At 35.4% G+C, this 20,888-nt stretch overlaps 1 protein-coding gene and 1 long non-coding RNA gene across 2 annotated transcripts; one reads left to right on the forward strand and one right to left on the reverse strand.

Annotated features, from left to right (window-relative positions):
• Nucleotides 1-378: 378 nt before the first annotated feature.
• LOC147552164 (uncharacterized) lies at nt 379-9,160 on the reverse strand. The gene is made up of 9 exons (XR_015238909.1): nt 8,956-9,160; nt 8,470-8,511; nt 8,053-8,380; nt 7,794-7,852; nt 6,229-6,560; nt 4,651-5,781; nt 2,851-2,880; nt 1,537-1,566; nt 379-1,023 (listed from the first exon to the last, which is right to left on the reverse strand). It is a non-coding gene; the product is annotated as an uncharacterized LOC147552164 (long non-coding RNA).
• Nucleotides 9,161-11,398: 2,238 nt separating this feature from the next.
• On the forward strand, nt 11,399-19,605 carry LOC147552165 (amino-terminal region of chorein). The gene is made up of 20 exons (XM_086672397.1): nt 11,399-11,941; nt 12,049-12,137; nt 12,246-12,355; nt 12,457-12,508; nt 13,088-13,176; nt 13,292-13,358; nt 13,448-13,510; nt 13,686-13,856; nt 13,981-14,074; nt 14,206-14,282; nt 14,401-14,476; nt 14,620-14,663; nt 15,180-15,247; nt 16,092-16,177; nt 16,315-16,472; nt 16,576-17,887; nt 17,991-18,274; nt 18,485-18,688; nt 18,775-18,931; nt 19,085-19,605. Exons 1-20 carry the CDS (start codon nt 11,830-11,832, stop codon nt 19,387-19,389), a joined length of 3,618 nt encoding a protein of 1,205 aa, XP_086528523.1. The 5' UTR covers nt 11,399-11,829; the 3' UTR covers nt 19,390-19,605.
• The last annotated feature ends 1,283 nt before the right edge of the window (nt 19,606-20,888 follow it).

Consider the following 20,888-nt stretch of genomic DNA (forward strand, 5'->3'; position numbering starts at 1 on the left):
TTGAATCGTCTTAAAACTGATTTTGCATCGACTCAAAATCAGATTTAGTATAACTTGATGGTTGAGTGCCTGTTTTTTTTTTCATTTCAAATGCAAGCCATTCCGAGTCACATTCATCAATTTTAGAAACAAATATCACCTTAGTGATTTACCAAGTAAACACATTAACTGACTAAACGTCAATTATGTGAAATCTTTTGCCAAGAATATATGTTTGATATTCACATGTCCAAATTACAAGAGGTGGCTTAGAAGCCACTCACAAATATTAAACCATGTAAAAGCTTAACAAAACTTACATTATTTCTTCTCAAGTTTATCGACTGTACATGACTAAAATAATGGTCTTTTTATTGAAAAATAAATGTAGGAGAAGATATAACTGGAGAACTTCAATAAATTCTAACCGAGTTGTAATTCTATGAACTTCGAGGAAGTAACAACAAAAGAAAAGAAAAGAAAAGAAAAGAAAGGATATATGTGATTGAAGGAACCTAATGAGATTAAGAAAAAAATTCACTATTCTAGCATCCTTTAACTTGTTAGTCAATCTGTAATTTCCTCGTCTTGTTGTTTCTTGAGATATTGCAGAGAAGAATATGTTATAATCGTACTGTAGAAGTATAAGAGAACGAGCCATCTAGTATTCCAGATTGTAGCTACTGACAACCACCTCTTCTCGTGTTTATAAACAGAATGAACAAAAATAGATAGACTGGTATAAGCAACAAATTAATCTGCCATCTAACATTTGATCACAATACGTAATTTGGCAATGTGGCCCAAAACCAAGTAACCAAAATTTCAACTCATTCTCAATTCTATTCAAGTAGTTGATTGTTGTAAACCAATGAGAAAAGTTGTTTGAAAAATTGAAATTCTGAATATTATGTAGCACGATTATTATAGCTTTTCAGGAACAAAATATGGAGAAAAAAGGACCTTGTTCCGGGAACTCCACGTTTTCCACCTTTTGCAGGTTTATGTTCCTTCCCCTAGTAGTCTTTCATGATTCTTTCAAACCTATAAAAACACATCATCAGTATAAGTACGAGTAAACTTAAAAAAACATATCAAACCTGTTTATATTATATAAAATGAACTACAATCTAATAATCAGAGTTCCCCTAAGATAAGCATAATGACAATAACAACCCTTAACATTCATGGATACCAATATCTTGAGGATCTACGTCCCGAAAACCCAATAACATAGTGTGCTTCACAGCAAACTACTGTCAGCATGCATAACGGCAACCAAGGGGGAGCAGAGAGGTAAGTTAAACAGTTAGAGCCGCGTGGTGTGGACACTTGCATGGATATTTCCATATCGATGACACTTCCAATATGGATATATAGAATTTCAAAAAGCATCAGCAAAATACCATTCCTAACGTTGTTCAACATAATGTTGGTTAAACTCCACGAGGTATGTGTAAAGCATTGGTAAATTCTTTAAATACAACATTCCCCATATTTACAACTCAATTAAGATTAGTACAATCCTAATAATCAGAGAGGAAGTGAGGTTCTCACCTTAAAATAGCAAGGTCTTCTTCTCCAAACCTATAAAAACACATGAACACTATAAGTAAACTAAAAAAAACATATCAAACCTATAAAAACACATCAACAGTATAAGTACAAGTAAACTTAAAAAAACATATCAAACCTGTTTATATTATATAAAATGAACTACAATCTAAATTAACATTGTTACATTATATAGACAGACCTTTGGCACTTTCCATTTTTTGTTCAAACACAATATACTTACAAACTCTCGTAAAAGCTAAAGTGACTGCTACGGTCCAAACCAAAGTATGTTACTGATTGTCAAACACGAATATCTGGGTATTCACAACTACCCGGATAACCGAGTACCTAACAGGGACAAAAAAAATACTAAAATGACTATCCATGTGGGGAACTAACCTATAGACTATATATATTTAAAACTAATTAGATTAGTCTTCTTCTTCTTTGCACATGATTATCTTTAATATATATACACACACATCTATCCGTGTCTCTTGTAATTGAAATGATATAGTGAGGAATTAACCTATAGCATGATTTTCATTAATGGTAATCATATTCACACATCCATCTGTCTCTGGTATACACATCTATAGTGAGGAATTAACATATGTATACACATCTATCTTTGTCTCTTGTATATACACATCTATATGATACATACATATTACAACTATTAATAAAAACAGGACAGAGAAGAAGAACAATAATCTAATTAGTTTTAAAAAGCATCTATCCGTGTCTCTTGTAATTGAAATGATATAGTGAGGAATTAGTCTATAGCATGATTTTCATTAATGGTAATCATATTCACACATCCATCTGTCTCTTGTATACACATCTATAGATAGTGAGGAATTAACATATGTATACACATCTATCTTTGTCTCTTGTATATACACATCTATATGATACATACATATTACAACTACTAATAAAAACAGGACATAGAGGAAGTCAGGAACTCTCTTGTAATCGAATTGATATACTATATATATTTACAACTAATTAGATCATTCTTCCTCCTCTTTGCACATGATTTTCAAACCTAACAATCTATATAATAGAGCCGCGTGGTGTGGACACTTGCATGGATATTTCCATATCGATGGCACTTCCAATATGGATATATAGAATTTTAAAAAGCATCAGCAAAATACCATTCCTAACGTTGTTCAACAGAATGTTGGTTAAACTCCACAAGGTATGTGTAAAGAATTGGTAAATTCTTTAAATACAACATTCCCCATAGTTACAACTCAATTAAGATTAGTACAATCCTAATAATCAGAGAGGAAGTGAGGTTCTCACCTTAAGATAGCAAGGTCTTCTTCTCCAAACCTATAAAAACACATGAACACTATAAGTAAACTAAAAAAAATATATCAAACCTATAAAAACACATCAACAGTATAAGTACAAGTAAACTTAAAAAAACATATCAAACTTGTTTATATTATATAAAATGAATTACAATCTAAATTAACATTGTTACATTATATAGACAGACCTTTGGCACTTTCCATTTTTTGTTCAAACACAATATACTTACAAAATCTCGTAAAAACTAAAGTGACTGCTACGATCTAAACCAAAGTATGTTACTGATTGTCAAACACGAATATCTGGGTATTTACAACTACCCGGATAACCGAATACCTAACAGGGAGAAAAAAATACTAAAATGACTATCCAGGTGAGGAACTAACCTATAGGCTATATATATTTAAAACTAATTAGATTAGTCTTCTTCTTCTTTGCACATGATTATCTTTAATATATATATATATATACACACATCTATCCGTGTCTCTTGTAATTGAAATGATATAGTGAGGAATTAACCTATAACATGATTTTCATTAATGGTAATCATATTCACACATCCATCTGTCTCTTGTATACACATCTATAGATAGTGAGGAATTAACATATGTATACACATCTATCTTTGACTCTTGTATATACACATCTATATGATACATACATATTACAACTACTAATAAAAACAGGATAGAGAAGAAGAACAATAATATAATTAGTTTTAAATATATCTATCCGTGTCTCTTGTAATTGAAATGATATAGTGAGGAATTAGTCTATAGCATGATTTTCATTAATGGTAATCATATTCACACATCCATCTGTCTCTTGTATACACATCTATAGATAGTGAGGAATTGACATATGTATACACATCTATCTTTGTCTCTTGTATATACACATCTATCTTTGTCTCTTGTATATACACATCTATATGATACATACATATTACAACTACTAATAAAAACAGGATAGAGAGGAAGTCAGGAACTCTCTTGCACATGATTTTCAGACCTAACAATCTATGTTATTCAGTTTGAGCGCAACTATGAAGATGTTTAGGACTTGTTGTGGATTCTCCTCTTATAATTTCAAAAACATTTCGATTATTATTTTCTTCTTCAAACATCTTAAGGAGTACCTATTTTTCACATTCTAGTTGAGGCATTTTGTCAAACACCATGATAACTATTCTGATTTTCTTGAGTGGGTTACTTATGGTTGTCATAAACATTTTATCATCAACAGACAGATGGAAATATATGGGTTGTAAATGAAAATATATGTAAGAAATGAAAAATTATTCACAAATAAATCATAAATCATTCATAAAGAAGGAAAAAACAACATAAAGCAATCTATATAATAGAGAAACCTTTCAATCTTAATAAAAAAAGGACAGAGAGGAATTGAGGAACTCACCTTAAGATAGCATGAGGTTCTTCTTCTCCAAACATATATAAAAAACATCAACAGTATAAGTTAACTAAAAAAACATATCAAACCTGTTTAAACAATACCATAAGAAAGCAAGTGGTGTATTCTTCAAACCTAACAATCTATATAATAGAAAAAACTACCAAAGAAAAAACTATCAAACCTATCTATGTCTCTTGCACTATACATATTGCCACTACTATAGTGAGGAACTAATTAGATCACTCTCCCTCCTCTTTATACAGGAAAAACAAACTCTAGAATCTATATACAGTTGTTAAAAACAAACTCTAGAATCTATATAATAGGAAAACCTTAAGAAAAAGAACAAAGAGGAAGTGAGGAACTCACCTTAACAAAGCAGCTCTGAATTAGATTATACCAATTAGATGATGAGTGAGTTATTTATAGGGACTTGGGTGATTGAATCAAGGGATGAATAATTCCTAAATATAATTTTGTAACGATCGGATGATTGAATTAAGGGATTACTAAATTTGTAACGATCGGATGATTGAATTAAGGGATTACTAAATTTGTAACGATCGGATGATTGAATTAAGGGATTACTGTAATTGAAGGAGATATACGTTATAGATTGAGAGGAGAAGGATCGGGGGAGATGAACAGACGAAGGAGATGGAATTTGTGAGATATGTGCGTGAGGGATTTGGAGGAAATGAACAAATTAGCTACATAGTACTTTGGGCGCCCTGAAATATTGCTCTGGGCATCGTCAAATTCCACTCAAGGCGCCCTGATATGATCCAACGGTTGTTTTAACGGTTGATTTAAAACGTGATATTAATACTAACAATTACGCTGAACGGCTAATCCAACGGTTGTTATAATGGTTGATCCAACGGTTTATTTGAAAAGTGATATTAATACTAACAATAACGTTCATTATAATGGAAGTTATCTAACGGTTGATATCGGTGTTGATATGGGACGGACGGACGGATTTATCTCCAATGTTTGTCCCAGTCAGCACTTTTCAACCTGTCGACTAACTTCAGTGCTAGTGTAAAGAAGAAAACTTACATGGTTCCATCTTGTCGACTAACTTCAGTGCTAGTGGGTTTGATAGGCCACTTCCATCTCTATAATGGAGCATTTCAATTTGCATTTCCTCAAGCTTATCAGCATCTATTAATTTATGACTGGCAAGATATACACTGTTCATGACTTGATTGGTCTCAACTTTTTCCCAACCTTGACCATAATAAATTGTCGGATTCAGATAATACGCAGCTCCATGCAGTGGATGATGAATTTGATCAACCCAAGGTTCTCCTTAAGTCTACAGATTCCCCCTGACAACTTCTTCTCACATAACTTACACCATACCAAATTTTTGTCATTAACATTCCTACATTCTCCCCATTCCCATGCTATGCCTGTGGAATTTCTTTTCACCGGAGCAACACTACTAGCACCAGCAGATCCAGTACTCGCAGAATTCATCGCTTAAGGACTTTACTGTTTCAAATTAACCAAAAAAGGAACAAAATTAATCCATTAAGAGTACAATATCACCAAAAATCATATCATAAACCACAAAATAAGTTAATTATGAGTATAATATCAACCTTACACCCTAAAATAACCTCATTATGAGTATAAAACAGTACAAATCATACCCTAAACCCTAAAATATCAACCTTAAACCCTAAAATAACCCCATTATAATTATAAAACACTAAAAATCAAACCCTAAACCCTAAAATCAATCCATATTATGAGTATAAATCACTATAAATTAACCATAACAAGCCAAACCTAATTGTTATAAACATTAATGAAGTATAACAACTCAAACTTAACATTAAAATCAGTTTATATAGAAAAAAAAACTCAATTAATGATTTCTAGAGAGAGAAAGAGTTGTAAAAAGAAAAAATGGAGAAGATAAAGAGAGAAACTTACTTGGAATCAAGTTTGGAGAAGAAGATAGCTTGAAAAAGTGCTTCAATGATGGTTGATTGGTGTTTGGAGAAGAGGGAAGAAGATAAGAGGGAAGGAACCCTAGACTTTCTCGGTTTGGAGAATGAAAAAGAAAAAAAAACAGACCTGCTACTATAAAGCCCGACTAGAATTTGCTCCATTTGTGAAATGCATATCATTTGGAAAAGCTGATTAATCAAACTTCCACTATTTGTAGTTTTTTGACGGAACCAAAATCTCCAATTATGGTCACTTCATCGATCTTATCGTCTCCGCTCTCAAAGTGTTTGGTGATGTTTGTGGACGCCCAAAATCTGCATCATAAGAAATTTGTGAGGAGGAGATCATTATGTGTCAGGCCTTGACGTGTCGATATTAGTATCAACCTGAAATTCAGTTGATGGTGAGAGATTACATTAACGGGTGATGACAAAGGCCGACACTCTTCTATAGCATAAATGAAACTTAGCATTAAACAGAAACTAATCTAATCAAATTAACAAACCCAACAAATAGACATTAACATCAAGAAAGAAACATGGAGGAACACTCTGCAAGCAAGATAACCAATTGGTAAACTGAATAAAGGAAAATAATATCAAATTTGAAGATCATTTCATAAAGTTAAATTAGATCAATGAATCAAAAATTCAACCATTCTGCAAATCCTATAATACATAGAACATAAATGTAAACAACACATAAAAAATGACCAATTTAAGGAGTTATGGTTTTAGGATAAAAACTGTGATGGAAAGACATGGAATATCGAGGGTAATTGAACCATAATTGAATCAAAAACATGTTTTATAATGGAGAAACTCATCACTCCAATTTTGAGTTCACTTGTAATGAAAATGTTGACTCTATTGGTGGCATAGCCTCCTCACCCGTCTGTTTACAACAATGAAAATTTCATAATCGATAATATGATCATAAGTTAAATATGAAAAAATATTTTCAAATTGAATGGCTTATAATTCAAATTGCAGGAATTATCTCATGATTATTTAAATAGGAAAACCTCAAGATTGAAGAGAGCTTGGTACTATAAAATCATGCACTTGTGGTAATGGATTCTCCATAATCAACTCTCTTATTACCATAGCTAAAAGACTGTCCAAACCAGTTTCATTGCATTGGGGACTCAAATATGTTCTAACAAATACTCACCAAATGTTCTATTTCAGATTTTGATCAGAATTTTCTATTTCTGAGTTATTGAAATTTGGTCAAGCAAGAGTTTAGCTTCGTATGTAGATCAAGAAATCGACAGAAAGAACATCCAAGTCAAACAGTACTCAAACATAGGATATTCATCTAAAAAGATCTAACTAAAAGAATCCTCAATGCTAAATTTTCACCAAAAAAATTCTAAATCCAGCGAAAGGGGAGGCTAAACCGAGTGATTGAACATAATAGCTAAAATCTGAAATCCTAAACTTCATTAAAAACCGAGATGAAGTGAAAATTATATGCTTATGATATCACAAATAAACTCAAAATCAAATGCAAAAGAAAAAGAAAACAGAGAAGAGAGGTAGTACCCGTCAAAGTTGTCAAGAAGAATTGATTTTTTAGGCTTCAAAGTTGTCAAGAAGATATTCTAAGAAGCTAGCAGTTCAAGAGATTCAATTGGTTAACTTAGTAAAATTATGAGAAGCTAGCAGTTTAAGAGATTGGATGAGAACAACCATTAATGATTCCAAAAATGGGTTAATTTAATAAATAAAATTAAGACAGACTACAAATTATAGAGATTGAAACGATTGAAATACACTTGAATCAAATCTGAACCCACTGTACCTGATTAAATAATTTGATTTAGCTTAGGATCTTTATGGGGAGTCCGACCATTTCGTTACTCCACTGGCCAGTGATTGAGGTTGAAGATAGAAATTGATGGTGGAAGATTTTGTTGAAGGAATTAAGGAAGATTTTGGTGAAGATTCAACTTCTCTTCTCTCACGACCCCGATTTATCGTCTTCTTTACTTTGTTTTGTATAATAGATTAGGAGGGAAAGTTACCATATATATTAAATATGAGGATTAAGTATTTCTTGAGACCTATCCTTCTTGAGACTCAAGAGGGACGGGAACCAGTCAACTAATCAAGTATTTCTTCAATCTCGACTACACTAACAAATACGTAGAGTATTATATCTCGGTAAAACACTTAAAACGTAACAAAGATAAAGAGAATAAATGATATAAGCTTATACCTTGTAAACTTCCCAGGGCCTATGATCTCCCTATTCCACAGCCTGTAACAACAAAAACTATGTCATTAACTTTAAAAACCATTTAAAACCAAAATCAAACTGAACCAGTAAACTAATTGCAAAAGATCACTAATATAGATTTTTAGATTATTAGGGAAAATCTGAAGCCATATAACTGTGAAGAGGAAAATGAACAACATTTTCCGGTTTAGCTTGAGAGATAGTATGTGAAGATGAAGAAATTCAAAAAGCTGTATTATTTAACATCTGTTGTACTGAAGCAATTCAATCGTGGAGATAACAATCTTTCAATAGCAAAATAATAAGAGGAATACCTAATTTACTGCAAGATACAAATCCAGAAAAACAAAATAAAAAAATTAGAGAATCAGGGAAAACTAATTCAGTAATCTATATCAATATCAATAGGTAATACAAAAAAAGAGTAGGTAATACAAAAGAAAAGTAAGTAATACAAGAACTTACTTTGGTGAGGAAATATCCCTAAGCACAGTTTCTGCCTTTCAGAAAATGGATCGATTTGGTAACGGAAAGGAAGTTAGAGAGAGAGAATGAAATCTCATTAAGGGGTTTGGGCGTTTCAGATACAGTTAATGGGGCATTTCAGAGAGAGTTCATGAAGAGAGAGCGAATGAGAACGAAATCTCATTAAGAGGTTTGGGCGTTTCAGAGATAACTAATTGAGTGTTTCAGAGAGAGTTCATGGAGAAAGAGAGTTATTCTAATCTGAACGTTGAACCAGCCCTAACCGGGAGTTTTAGACGGTCTAGATTCAGAGTCTTGTTTACTTTCTTGCATTTAGTGGGTAAATAAACTTATATCTTTTAGAGTGGGTAATAGATCATAGGATGAAGATGTTATCAAAATTGCAATGGACGACTGGATTTGTCTTTTGGCTAGTCCCAGTCAGCAAAAAACATTCTGTTTTATATAATAGATAGATGTGAAAAATGAATTATTCAACTGGTAAAGAAGGTATTCTCTTGTTATATAGATACACATTGAACATCTTGGGTGGAGGACACCATAATGAGTTGAATTCCATTACTTGACTAGTCCTTAGAGCATCTCTAATGAGACACTGAAACTCTAAAATTTATAGTGCTACAAGGAATTTTTAGAATTCTTGCTAAAAACCACTTTTAATGAGACACTCATTGGTGAGGCAAATTTGGTCAACGTTGACCAAGTCAATAAGTTAAGAGATTGACCAAAACAAAAGAAGGACGATCCTCATTAAGGGAGGTGGATCCGAGAGAACCATGTCGTTTGAACCTTTACATTGGGGGTCGCCATGAGTCTCTTAGGTGCCTTGAACCTGCTCTGACCTATAGACAAGACAAGAGGAGAAACCGAGCTAGCTTTAATAAGTAATAATCTACTTTGGTCTCAAAACTGTAAGGGAGGTCTGTAAAAATCAAGTCGACATCTTGAGCCCCACATTGCCTCGAGGCAAGTGAGAAACTGGATCCAAAACGAAATTTGCCTAACCTGAGCCCGGTCTAGCAAAGCCCCGGAGCAAAGAGAGTAACCGAAAGGAGCTCTGTCATCCCGATCTCAGATCAAACTAAACAAAACACCAATGACGTGGGATGCCAGGTAGAGTCAACGAACTACTTTTCATACGCAAGTTGTTTTGTGTCAAATAATTTATTAGTGTCAGAAGAAACACACCCATCAGATACTATCATGACCATCAACACTTGGCTATCATCGAGGCTGGTTCCTTACCACCGCATCATCTTAGTCGTACATTGTCGCATCTCATCCAACCTATGCAAGCATACCAAGGTTTGGCATAAACGATGGACCGTGTTGTAAACTTACACTTTGAATTCCTTCTTTAAACTGCAAAAAACAACTCACTGACTTGAGCATTCATGTGTTTTTATTTCACAGAGAATTTCATTAAGTTTTTAGGATAATTCATCACCTGGTTGTGGATCTCGATCATAAACAAGATAATCGAGAAAACCACACCTCGACATGATCAGTATTGGTAAGAGACATATTGTGGTGTCATTTATAAGGGGTTAACACTCTAATTGAAGCATTTAAAAACGCGGTCTTCACTATAGCAAAAATAACTTTTATGTTTTCATAAGCGACCGTATTACTAAAATATTAAAGTACCTCATAACGTTTCATAGTTAATGGTGGGTAACGAGCAAGGTGGATCCGAAAACGAACAGGTACAAACCACTAAGGTGGCGGGTCAATACTCGTGGCATGTCGTGTTCATTCGCCACGCATTTGGCGGGACAGGTGGGTCTGAGGTTGTGGGTTCTCTTTAACACCAACCCGTTAGATTTGACAACATGACCCACCACAAAACGTGTCGTTTCTGGCCTGCCATGGGCCACAGAAGACTCGTGAGAAACGATTAATACTGAATAAAAATGAACTAATTAACACTTAAGAGTTGCACTTGACAATAACGTTAAGTAAACCTGAATAGACTCTACTCGGTCATTACTAGTAGTTGAGAAAAGACACCAACCACTTCTCAACAGAGAAAACAACTCTTTCAACAAAAAAAAGAAACAGAGAAAACAACTAGCGTGTTATGCTTAAAACAGAAACACGCCACGTTACATATATTTTTACATAAAAAGCGAACTTGATCAAAGTCGTGTTTGCCGATGCCGTGGTATGTTAGACACGTCGGGCCTCGCTAGTGTGGCGGCCTCTACTATTTGTAGTAGTAATAAAGCAAGGGTAATATGGTCCACTAAATAGCATATTGGTCTATCTTTTTTTTTTTTTTTGGAAGTCGACTATGATCTACGTAAGTCGTTACATTTGCATTGATACATCAAAGATGTGATAAGTTTGATAATCGCCCACTCAAACTCTAACTTTTATATCTGTCTATCTTAAGTATTCCGTTATTTTACAGGTAACTGCCAGGCTATCCAACTTTTGTTGAAGTTCCCAAAGCACAAGAGTACCGACAAGTTATTTCTGGCCGGATTCTGACACACACCCGAGATCCAATACACGTTTGTCTCGCACGTGCCATATCTTCACACTCGGCTCACATTAGTGCGATCGCACCCAATTCTTCCTTCCCCACAGTTTAGTCCTAGGAGGATGCTTTTTTATTACTTTCCTAAGAAATAAAATAAACGCCGACGATGCCATTATCTGGTTTTCTGATTCTCACTTTCTCTCTCTAGATTTTCAAAAGTTTCTCTTCCTCAAAGTTGAGAAATGCTTCATTGTTTTTAGATCTAGAGAGAGAAAGAATGTTTCTAGTTTTCATCTGGAGTTAAAACGAATTTGGTGAGTAACTTTTTTTCTTTTAAGTTTCACAAGGGTTTTAGAAGGAAGAAGAAGATGGAGTCGATACTCGCTAGGGCATTAGAGTATACGCTAAAGTACTGGTTAAAGTCTTTCACCAGAGATCAGTTTAAGTTACAAGGTCGTACCGTTCAGCTCTCCAATTTAGGTGAGTTTGGATGGAAAAATGTTTCATTTTTGTTTGATTACGGGAACTAAATTAGGTTAATTGAAGGAATGTTTTGATTTGTTGTGTGGAATTGGGAATTGTGATAGATATAAATGGTGAAGCTTTACATGCTAGTGTTGGATTACCGCCGGCACTCAATGTTACAACGGCGAAGGTTGGGAAACTGGAAATAAAGGTAGATCGGTAGTTGTTTTATACTGATTTAATTAATTTTGGACTCAATTTTGGTTTTTGATGTGTTTCTGCTGTGTTTCTGATGTGTTTCTGATGTGTTTTATTGTAGCTTCCATCGGTTAGTAATGTTCAAGTTGAACCAATTGTTGTTCAAATTGATAGGCTAGATTTAGTTCTGGAGGAGAATTCTAACTCCGATACTTCTCGAAGCTCAACTAGGTAATGCAATTTTCATTTAGTTAGGGTTTAGACTGTAATTCAGATTAGTTAAAGAGAAAACTTGAAGACATTCTTATTGCTTCTGATGCTATTGTTAACAGTGCACAGTCTAGTACCCCTGGGAAGGGCAGCGGTTATGGATTTGCGGATAAGGTCAGATTCTACTTCATATGGGTCTTTTCTACAAGATTTATTATAAGTATAACTGCTTGCCAGCGTGGAAGCGAAATTCCTTGCCTCTGGTGTTTTAAAGTTCACGGTTTATGTGGTTTCGATATTGATTGTGAGAGAAGTGGGTAATGTCACTCTTCTTAGTGTTAGTACTATTTTTCGTTACCGTTATTAATTTAATCTAGATAAACTGTAAATGATATGGTATCGGGTAGGCTGGTATAAATAATAGGATTGAAAGATAATGCGCTTGATGATTTATAGTGGAAGATCCATTTAATCTTCGTATTTTCACGGAGACGATGTTTCCTAGTAATTGGCATTAAAGATAATTCCAATCTCGCCTTGCAATTTGAATATGAGTATCGTATATTGATTTTAAGTTGAAAAGATGGAAATAATAGTAGTTACAATTAATTTTTCTTTTTGACCACAGTAATTACTGCTTTGTTGAGCTAGGGATGTACTTGATTCTTGAGTCTTGACATCACGAACATTGAAATTTTAGAATGTCTTATCATTGGTTTTTATGTAAAATCATGAGATTCTGTATGTTCTCAGATTGCAGATGGCATGACATTGGAAGTGGGCACTGTCAATCTTCTTATTGAAACCCGTGCTGGAGCTCAAAACCAAGGAGGTGCTACATGGTAAATTTTCAGTTTCAGTAAATAAATGGTTAGACATTTGAAGTTTGTAATTGCAGCGCTCTTCTGTGGATAACCATTTCCTGTGTTCTTAATATTCATCCTTGTTAATAACCAGGGCGTCACCTTTAGCTTCTATCACTATTCGCAACCTTTTGCTGTACACAACAAATGAAAATTGGGAGGTACTTGAATAGCTTCCAGGTTATAGTTTCTCGTTTGATGTCATTATCATGCACAGGGACATCACTTTGTTAGCCTATTTTTTTGACAGGTTGTGAATCTTAAGGAAGCCAGAGACTTCTCCAATAATAAGAAGTGCATTTACGTTTTCAAAGTAATTATTTCCCTTGAATTTACTTCCTAACTCCTAGTTTCATCTACCTTACATGACGTTAAAGCTACAAAAACAAATAACTTTTCGTGTTATTTGTGAACTAAGTGTGCCTTTAGATTTTTTTACTGTTTTTGTGGATTTATTATTTGATGATATTAATTTCATCTGATTCCAGAAATTGGAATGGGGATCACTTTCAATTGACCTGCTACCTCATCCTGATATGTTCACTGACGACAATTTGACATGCTCTAGCAATGGAGGTAGTAAGCGGGATGATGACGGTGCAAAGCGAGTGTTCTTTGGAGGTGAAAGGTTACTGGAGGGAATATCAGGACAGGCTTATGTAATGCGAACCTTGACGTTTTAAAATAATCTGAGTACTTAATTTGTTTGCTTATCGGAGAATGTTCTTGTAATTTCCGGTTATATACACTTTTAATCTTTCCTTATTTTGTAATCATGATCAGGTCACAGTGCAGAGGACAGAACTAAACAGCCCACTTGGCCTTGAGGTTCAATTACATGTCCCAGAAGCCGTTTGTCCAGCTTTAAGTGAACCTGGTAAGTAGGATGTTTTCAGTTTGCTTCTTATATGATTGTATCTATGAGTTCTTTGCTTCTTGTCTTCTGTTGTTTACTTTTGTCTCGCTCAGATATTGCACATTTAGTAAAAGAGGTCACAATTTGTGCAGGTTTGCGTGCTGTTCTCCGTTTCATGACTGGATTATACATGTGCATTAATAGGGATGTGAACCCTAATGCTCAACAGGTTTTCTTTCTTATGTTTATTTTTGAAAAGATTTTGTCGAAGGGAAAAAATATCATGCCTTTAGAGAGGTAAACAGAATCCCGATTTATGTCTCACATTTGGATGGAACACTTGGCAGCGGAGTACGGAAGCAGCTGGACGTTCTCTTGTTTCCATTGTTGTAGACCATATATTTCTTTGCATTAAGGATGCTGGTTAGTATTTTTTGCTATTCCTAGTACCTTTCAGTAAAAGTTATTACAGCTGAGACTGAGAGACTTCTCATGCGGCATAACTCTACTGCTTTATTTGAATTTTGTTTTACTTTTATTGTCACTGATATCACTTTTATTAACAGATTTTCAGCTTGAGCTTTTGATGCAGTCACTATTCTTTTCTCGAGTATGCTTCCAAGACCTATTTTTCTTCTTGAGTTTATTGATGATTGAACATCTATTCTATTAACATGGAGGCATCATGGTTATAGGTATTCGACACTGGTATGAGGTGTCGGGTGAGTGGGAATAGGCCATAGATGGGGAGATGACCGAACAATGAATGTGCACTTTTTGAGTTATGAGGTCCTTTAAATTTGCTTGCAGTTTTTTCATTTTGATTATGGAAAGCCGTTGTTACACACTTACACTATACACGAAAGACATTGATTGATTGACATAGAGTCGTCGAGTGATATTTTATGGTCTTGACATGATTTTGTGCAAGTACACACGACACAGTGTACATACTAACTCTCACATTATACAATTGAAGTGTCTAACAAGAGCATCCGTGGGCTCGACATCGAAAAATACAAAAACGAGTATCCATGTTACAAGGAATTTTATGGTACAATGTTATTTATCTACATTCTATAGACTTGAATGAATTCCAACTTCATTGGTGTTGTCTTATTCGCAGGTGAGTGTATCCGAAGGAGGAAATACCAAAAACTTGTCCAAAATTATGGTTGCTGGACTTTTCTTGAGGTATCCTTCAGTGGCATTTGGTTATAATTGCTGCCTATTTGTCCCAACTCCCAAAACTCATCAAAAGTTATGGTTGAAAACTTAGTTAATGTGCTTGTTATATTTTTGATTAATTTGAATTAATGATTGGGGAAAAGAATTTACGAAGATTTCAAAATCTCGAGGGGGAAGGAAAAAAGAAAGGAAAAATTACATCATATACAAGAAAGTATCCCAGTTTTCCACCATATCAAAGAAAGTTTTAAGCTTGGCCCATTGGTACTTCCTGCTCCAATGGAAGATGACATTTAGAGGATTGTATCCTGATTGTCTCTCTTTCCTTTGAAAATGATATCATTTCTCGCCTTCCAGATAGCCCAGACCACTGCCTTGGGGATCAATTTCAACAATTGCTTTGTTTTTGTTGCCTCTAAGTTCTGTCCAGGCCACTAAGTAAGCTTCTTTGGACATTGGAAGAACCCATGCCACTTTCACACTATTGAGGAACGAGTACCACACAGAGGAGGCTACCTCGCAAGGAGTTAAAAGATGATTAGCTGATTCTTTGTCCCTCTTGCATAAAGGGCATTGTTTTCGACTAATGGTTCCTCTTTTTCTCAGCACAGCCTTTACTGGATGCTGCTCAACCAAATGATTTTCAAAATGATCCTGTTTAGTTCTATCATCTGGACATAAAGAGTTAATGTCTTGTAATTGCCTGGATTTTACAAACATTAGCCCTTCCTGTAACTTATGGGAAAGCAAATCTTTAAGCCTGTTATCTGTATTTATATGCAGAAAATGAATGTACTCCTATGATGCTTCTCATATAACATCAACTCATAAGCTGCATCTTGAAATGTAGGGACGCATTTTCACATCCTCCGTGCACCTTGATACAGCCGTCGATGCAAGCTGTTACTCAAGATTTACTGCATGTTCCTGACTTTGGTATAACTTATCAGACTAAACATCTTCTTTAAGATTTTTTGTGATGATGTATAACTTATTATGCTTCTGGTACTGTGTTCACTTTTCTTATATAATCTCATTTTGAGTTGATCGAGTTTCACCCTTTCTTGGAGTAGGTCAAAATTTTTGCCCGCCAATCTATCCACTAGGAACTATGCGATGGCAACTAAATGAGAGTGTTCCTCTAATATGCCTTCATTCTCTCCAGATCAAGCCTACACCAGCCCCTCCACAATTTGCCTCACAAACAGTCATTGATTGCCAACCTCTTATGGTATATCAGAACAATAACTTTATTATCAATTTCGATTGCTGATGAGCAACTTCACTATCATTTTCCCTTTCTTTCTCTTATTGCTCTCTTCTTTTTTTCATAGATTAATTTGCAAGAAGACTCTTGTTTGAGGATCGCTTCCTTCTTAGCTGATGGCATTGTGGTCAATCCTGGTGCTGTTTTACCAGAATTCTCAGTTAACTCTCTTATATTTAGTCTCAGAGAGATAGAGCTCACTGTTCCTCTTGATGCTGGAAAGCTGGATATTCGTTCTTCATTTGGGAGCAACGATTTCAGAAGCTCCTTTGCTGGCGCGAAGCTTCATGTTAAAGATTTGCTCTACTCAGAGTCTCCCATCGTTAAACTGAAGCTTCTTAATCTGGACAAAGATCCAGCTTGCTTCTCTCTCTGGGAGGATCAACCTATTGATGCCAGTCAACTTAAATGGAAAGCTCAAGCTTCTCAACTTAGTTTGTCGCTTGAAACTGGCATTAGTGATTTGTCTTCGGGTTTATGGAAATGTGTTGAGCTGCTTGAAGTATGTATTGAAGCAGCAATGGCAACTGCAGATGGTAGCCCTCTAGTTACTGTTCCTCCTCCTGGAGGTGTTGTTAGAATAGGTCTTTCTTGCCAACAATACTTATCCAACACTTCAGTTGAGCAGCTGTTTTTTGTTCTCGACTTGTATAGCTATTTCGGTAGAGTTGCCGAAAAGGTATCCAAAATTGGGAGAAGTAACAAAGAGAAAAGTAGTATAACAGAATCGCTGGGAGGAAAAGTTATTGAAAAGTTTCCTGGTGATACTGCTGTTGTTTTAGCCATGAATGGCCTGCAACTTAGATTTCTTGAATCTTCTTCGGTGAATATTGAGGGTATGCCTTTAGTTTTATTCAGTGGAGCGGATCTCTTTATCAAAGTTTCTCATAGAACCCTAGGTGGTGCTGTCGCAGTATCATCCAATATACGTTGGGAAAATATTCAAGTTGACTGTGTAGACGAAGATGGGGACTTGGTTCACGAGAATGGAACTGTAGGAATTTATAGTGAAGAAGCTTCATTGGTGAATGGAAATGGATACCCACCCATGAGAACTGTCTTTTGGATTGATAACAGAGGCAGGAGCAATCAAACTGGCATTTCAGTACCGATTCCATTTTTGGAGGTCACAATGGTGCAGGTAATTCCATACAATGCCCGAGACATGGAATGCCACAGTTTAACCATGTCAGCCAAAGTCGCAGGTGTTCGTCTCGGTGGTGGAATGAATTATACTGAAGCACTTCTTCATCGGTTTGGCATACTTGGGCCAGATGGAGGTCCTAGTGAACGTCTTTCGAAAGGGTTGAAGTACTTATCGACTGGTCCACTATCAAAGCTTTTGAGGGCATCACCTCTTGAAGATGATCAGGAAGAGAGTAAGAAACCAATCGGTTTTTTTATTTAACTATTCAATGAATTGTCATCTCTTTTGTGCTTTTCACCTTAAATCTAATTTTTAACTCTTTTTTTTGTATTCAGGTGGACACTTCGAAGACAAGGAAAATGGAGGGTACCTGGATGTGGGAATCCCTGATGATGTTGATGTGTCAGTCGAATTAAAGAATTGGTTGTTTGCTCTTGAAGGTGCACAGGAGAGGGCAGAAAGGTGGTGGTTTCATGATGGGGATGTTGGCCGAGAAGATAGATGCTGGCATACTATGTTTAAGAGTTTGCTCGTGAAGGCAAAGAGTAGTCCAAAAAATATCGGAAATGGTACAGGAATACCACACCAGTCACAGAAATATCCCGTTGAATTGGTCACGGTGAGCTTTGCTTTGGTTCCTTCTCTTGAGTTACTTCTGTGTAGCTTCTCTAAACCATAAACCCTAAAAAGAACTAACTAATTAGATGTTAGCTTTACTGTTTTCCCTTGAGCTACTAAGTTTAGGTGGCTTTTTTGAGCCTTTTACATCTCCTCGCGGGGCCGCTCTCACTTTCTCTTGCAACTTATTTTCCCCGTTAATGCTTTGTAGGTTGGCGTGGAGGGCTTGCAAGCCATAAAACCTCAAACCAAGAAAGACAAACTTAAGGATGGCGTCTCTCTAGGAGGAATCAAAGACACTGGGGATTGTGGTGGGGTAAATTTCGAAGTTCACATGGTGAGCCCTGAGAGCAATGAGAGTAACGAAATGCCCACGTGGATGGTGGACAATGTAAAGTTTTCAGTTAAACAGCCGGTATGAGATCTAATCTTCAGTCTGAAGAGAATGAACTGGATTAGGATGTCAATTTAAATGAGCTTGATCATTTTTTTCTTCCTTAGATTGAGGCTGTGGCAACCAAGGAAGAACTGGAATACCTTGTTGGACTATGCACGTCAGAAGTAGATTCAATGGGTCGAATTGCTGCTGGGATTTTGCGGTTACTAAAGCTGGATGGTTCCATTGGCCAAGCTGCTATAGATCAGCTTTCAAACCTAGGTAATTCTGCAAATCTAACCCCCTCATAAATCTAATAAGCCGCGAGTAACTTACGAACATCAGATTTGTATCATCGTCTCTCTTCAATTGCTGTTTTACTTCTACAATTTTTGTTAGAGGAACAGTGTCGAAATATAAGATATTGTTTTGCAGGAAGTGATGGTTTCGAAAAGATATTCACACCAGAAAAGCTCAGCAGACGAAATAGTACCTGTAGCACCGGGTTTACACCATCTCCACATGTTATTACCGAGAGTCCCAATCGTAGCTTTGAATCTACAGTGTCCTCACTTGAGTCGGCGGTTTCAGATTCTCAATCGAAGTGCTTGGAACTCATAGCTGAGTTAGATAATCCCGAACTTTTCATGAAACAGCAACATCTAGCCGATATAAAACAGTTGAATCAAAAGCTTGAGAGTATGCAGATTCTTTTAACTCGATTAAGGACTCAAATTTAGACATCTCAATTCTGGTTGCCACCCAACTGTATCTGGTACTAAAGTTTTCCGACTACATTTGGGGCTATTCTTTTCTGTATATATATCACATTACATTATATTATATATACTATACAAATATAGGTTGAGAGAGTTTGTATTGGAAGAGGTAGAAATAAGAAGAATTGGATTTTGTTTCAGAATACAATTTTAAAAGTCGGAACAACATTTTGATCACTTGTTTAGTTGGTGAACTATTTCTTGTTATTTTTTATCCAATCACTCACTTGTTGCTGTATCTAACTATTTGTGAGACAAGTCTCAAACACAAATCTACTTGACCTGGTCAATTGTTTTTGACAAGTAATTTGTAACTTCTTAGGTAATGGGAGTATTTTTACTGACAATTTTAGGGAAAATGGTGTCGTCCAGAAAAACTATTTGTTACGGCTCTGTTATAGACAAAGTGAAAACAGTCACTAATTTCTTTCACCATTCCGCTACCATCCCTTCTTTAATCGAAGCTGGTAGAATGCCTTGAAGAAATGCTGGATTATCATTGACGATGTTGTTAAAAAGTTAAAAAGTTCGGCCCGAAACGTTGCCATGGAGGACCAGGAAATATCATTCTAGATATGAAGGAAGACTAAATTCTCTTAGGAGATTGTCCATCTTCATGTTTGAAGAGATTTCAACAAGTAAGCTCATGTTTTAGCTTCTCAAGCTTTTGTTCATCACGTTAACGATATATGCATTAATACTGATTCGACCACTATAAGATAAACTCGATCTTAATCTTACAGCTGGTAGAGCAGAGGACTGAAAATCCTCGTGTCACCAGTTCAAATCTGGTTCCTGGTATGTGGTTAATATAATAATAGCTACTCATACAAATTCGATACGGATCAGTATACAAATTGGTTAATAATCTAGATCATGATACATACTTCTCCATCCGGGAGTTTAGAGATAGACGCCTACCATATATATTTAATAGCCGAAGTGCGGTCATAGATGTTATTTTGTACGTATATCGTATATTTCCAAGACTTGTGATAAGAGAAGAGAGAAGCATTTCTTCTCCGATCCATTTGTGAAAGAGTAGAGTGAATGGGAAGCATAGCGAATTTGAAGCGCTGAGTAAAAAAGACGCTATCCACTATAAGATAAACTCGATCTTAATCTTAATCTGAAAAAAAAGAAGCCTAAATACATCCTTCCCTTCAAACATATCAAATAGCCATCCTTTCAAATACTGATACTTCTGAAAACTAGTATTAAGGCTGTAAACCTAGAAACTGTATTTAAAGATATCAAACATGCAAGAATCTCCGCATCAGCACCTTATTCTTACAACTCCTATAGAAGCCTTAATACATCGGCTTACTACTATAGTAGTTAAAGTTAGTGTTATAGAGGGAAAAGTTCCGTAATTGGCTCTAACTTCCAACTGCAATTGTGATTCAATATGATGCGAATAGATGTTTGATTGCACAAAAAATGGAGGTGGTTGTGAAGGA

The sequence above is a fragment of the Eschscholzia californica genome, unplaced genomic scaffold, assembly GCF_041429995.1.
Source record: "Eschscholzia californica isolate CP2 unplaced genomic scaffold, dmEscCali1.0.p SCAF_3, whole genome shotgun sequence".
Lineage (NCBI taxonomy): Eukaryota > Viridiplantae > Streptophyta > Magnoliopsida > Ranunculales > Papaveraceae > Eschscholzia > Eschscholzia californica.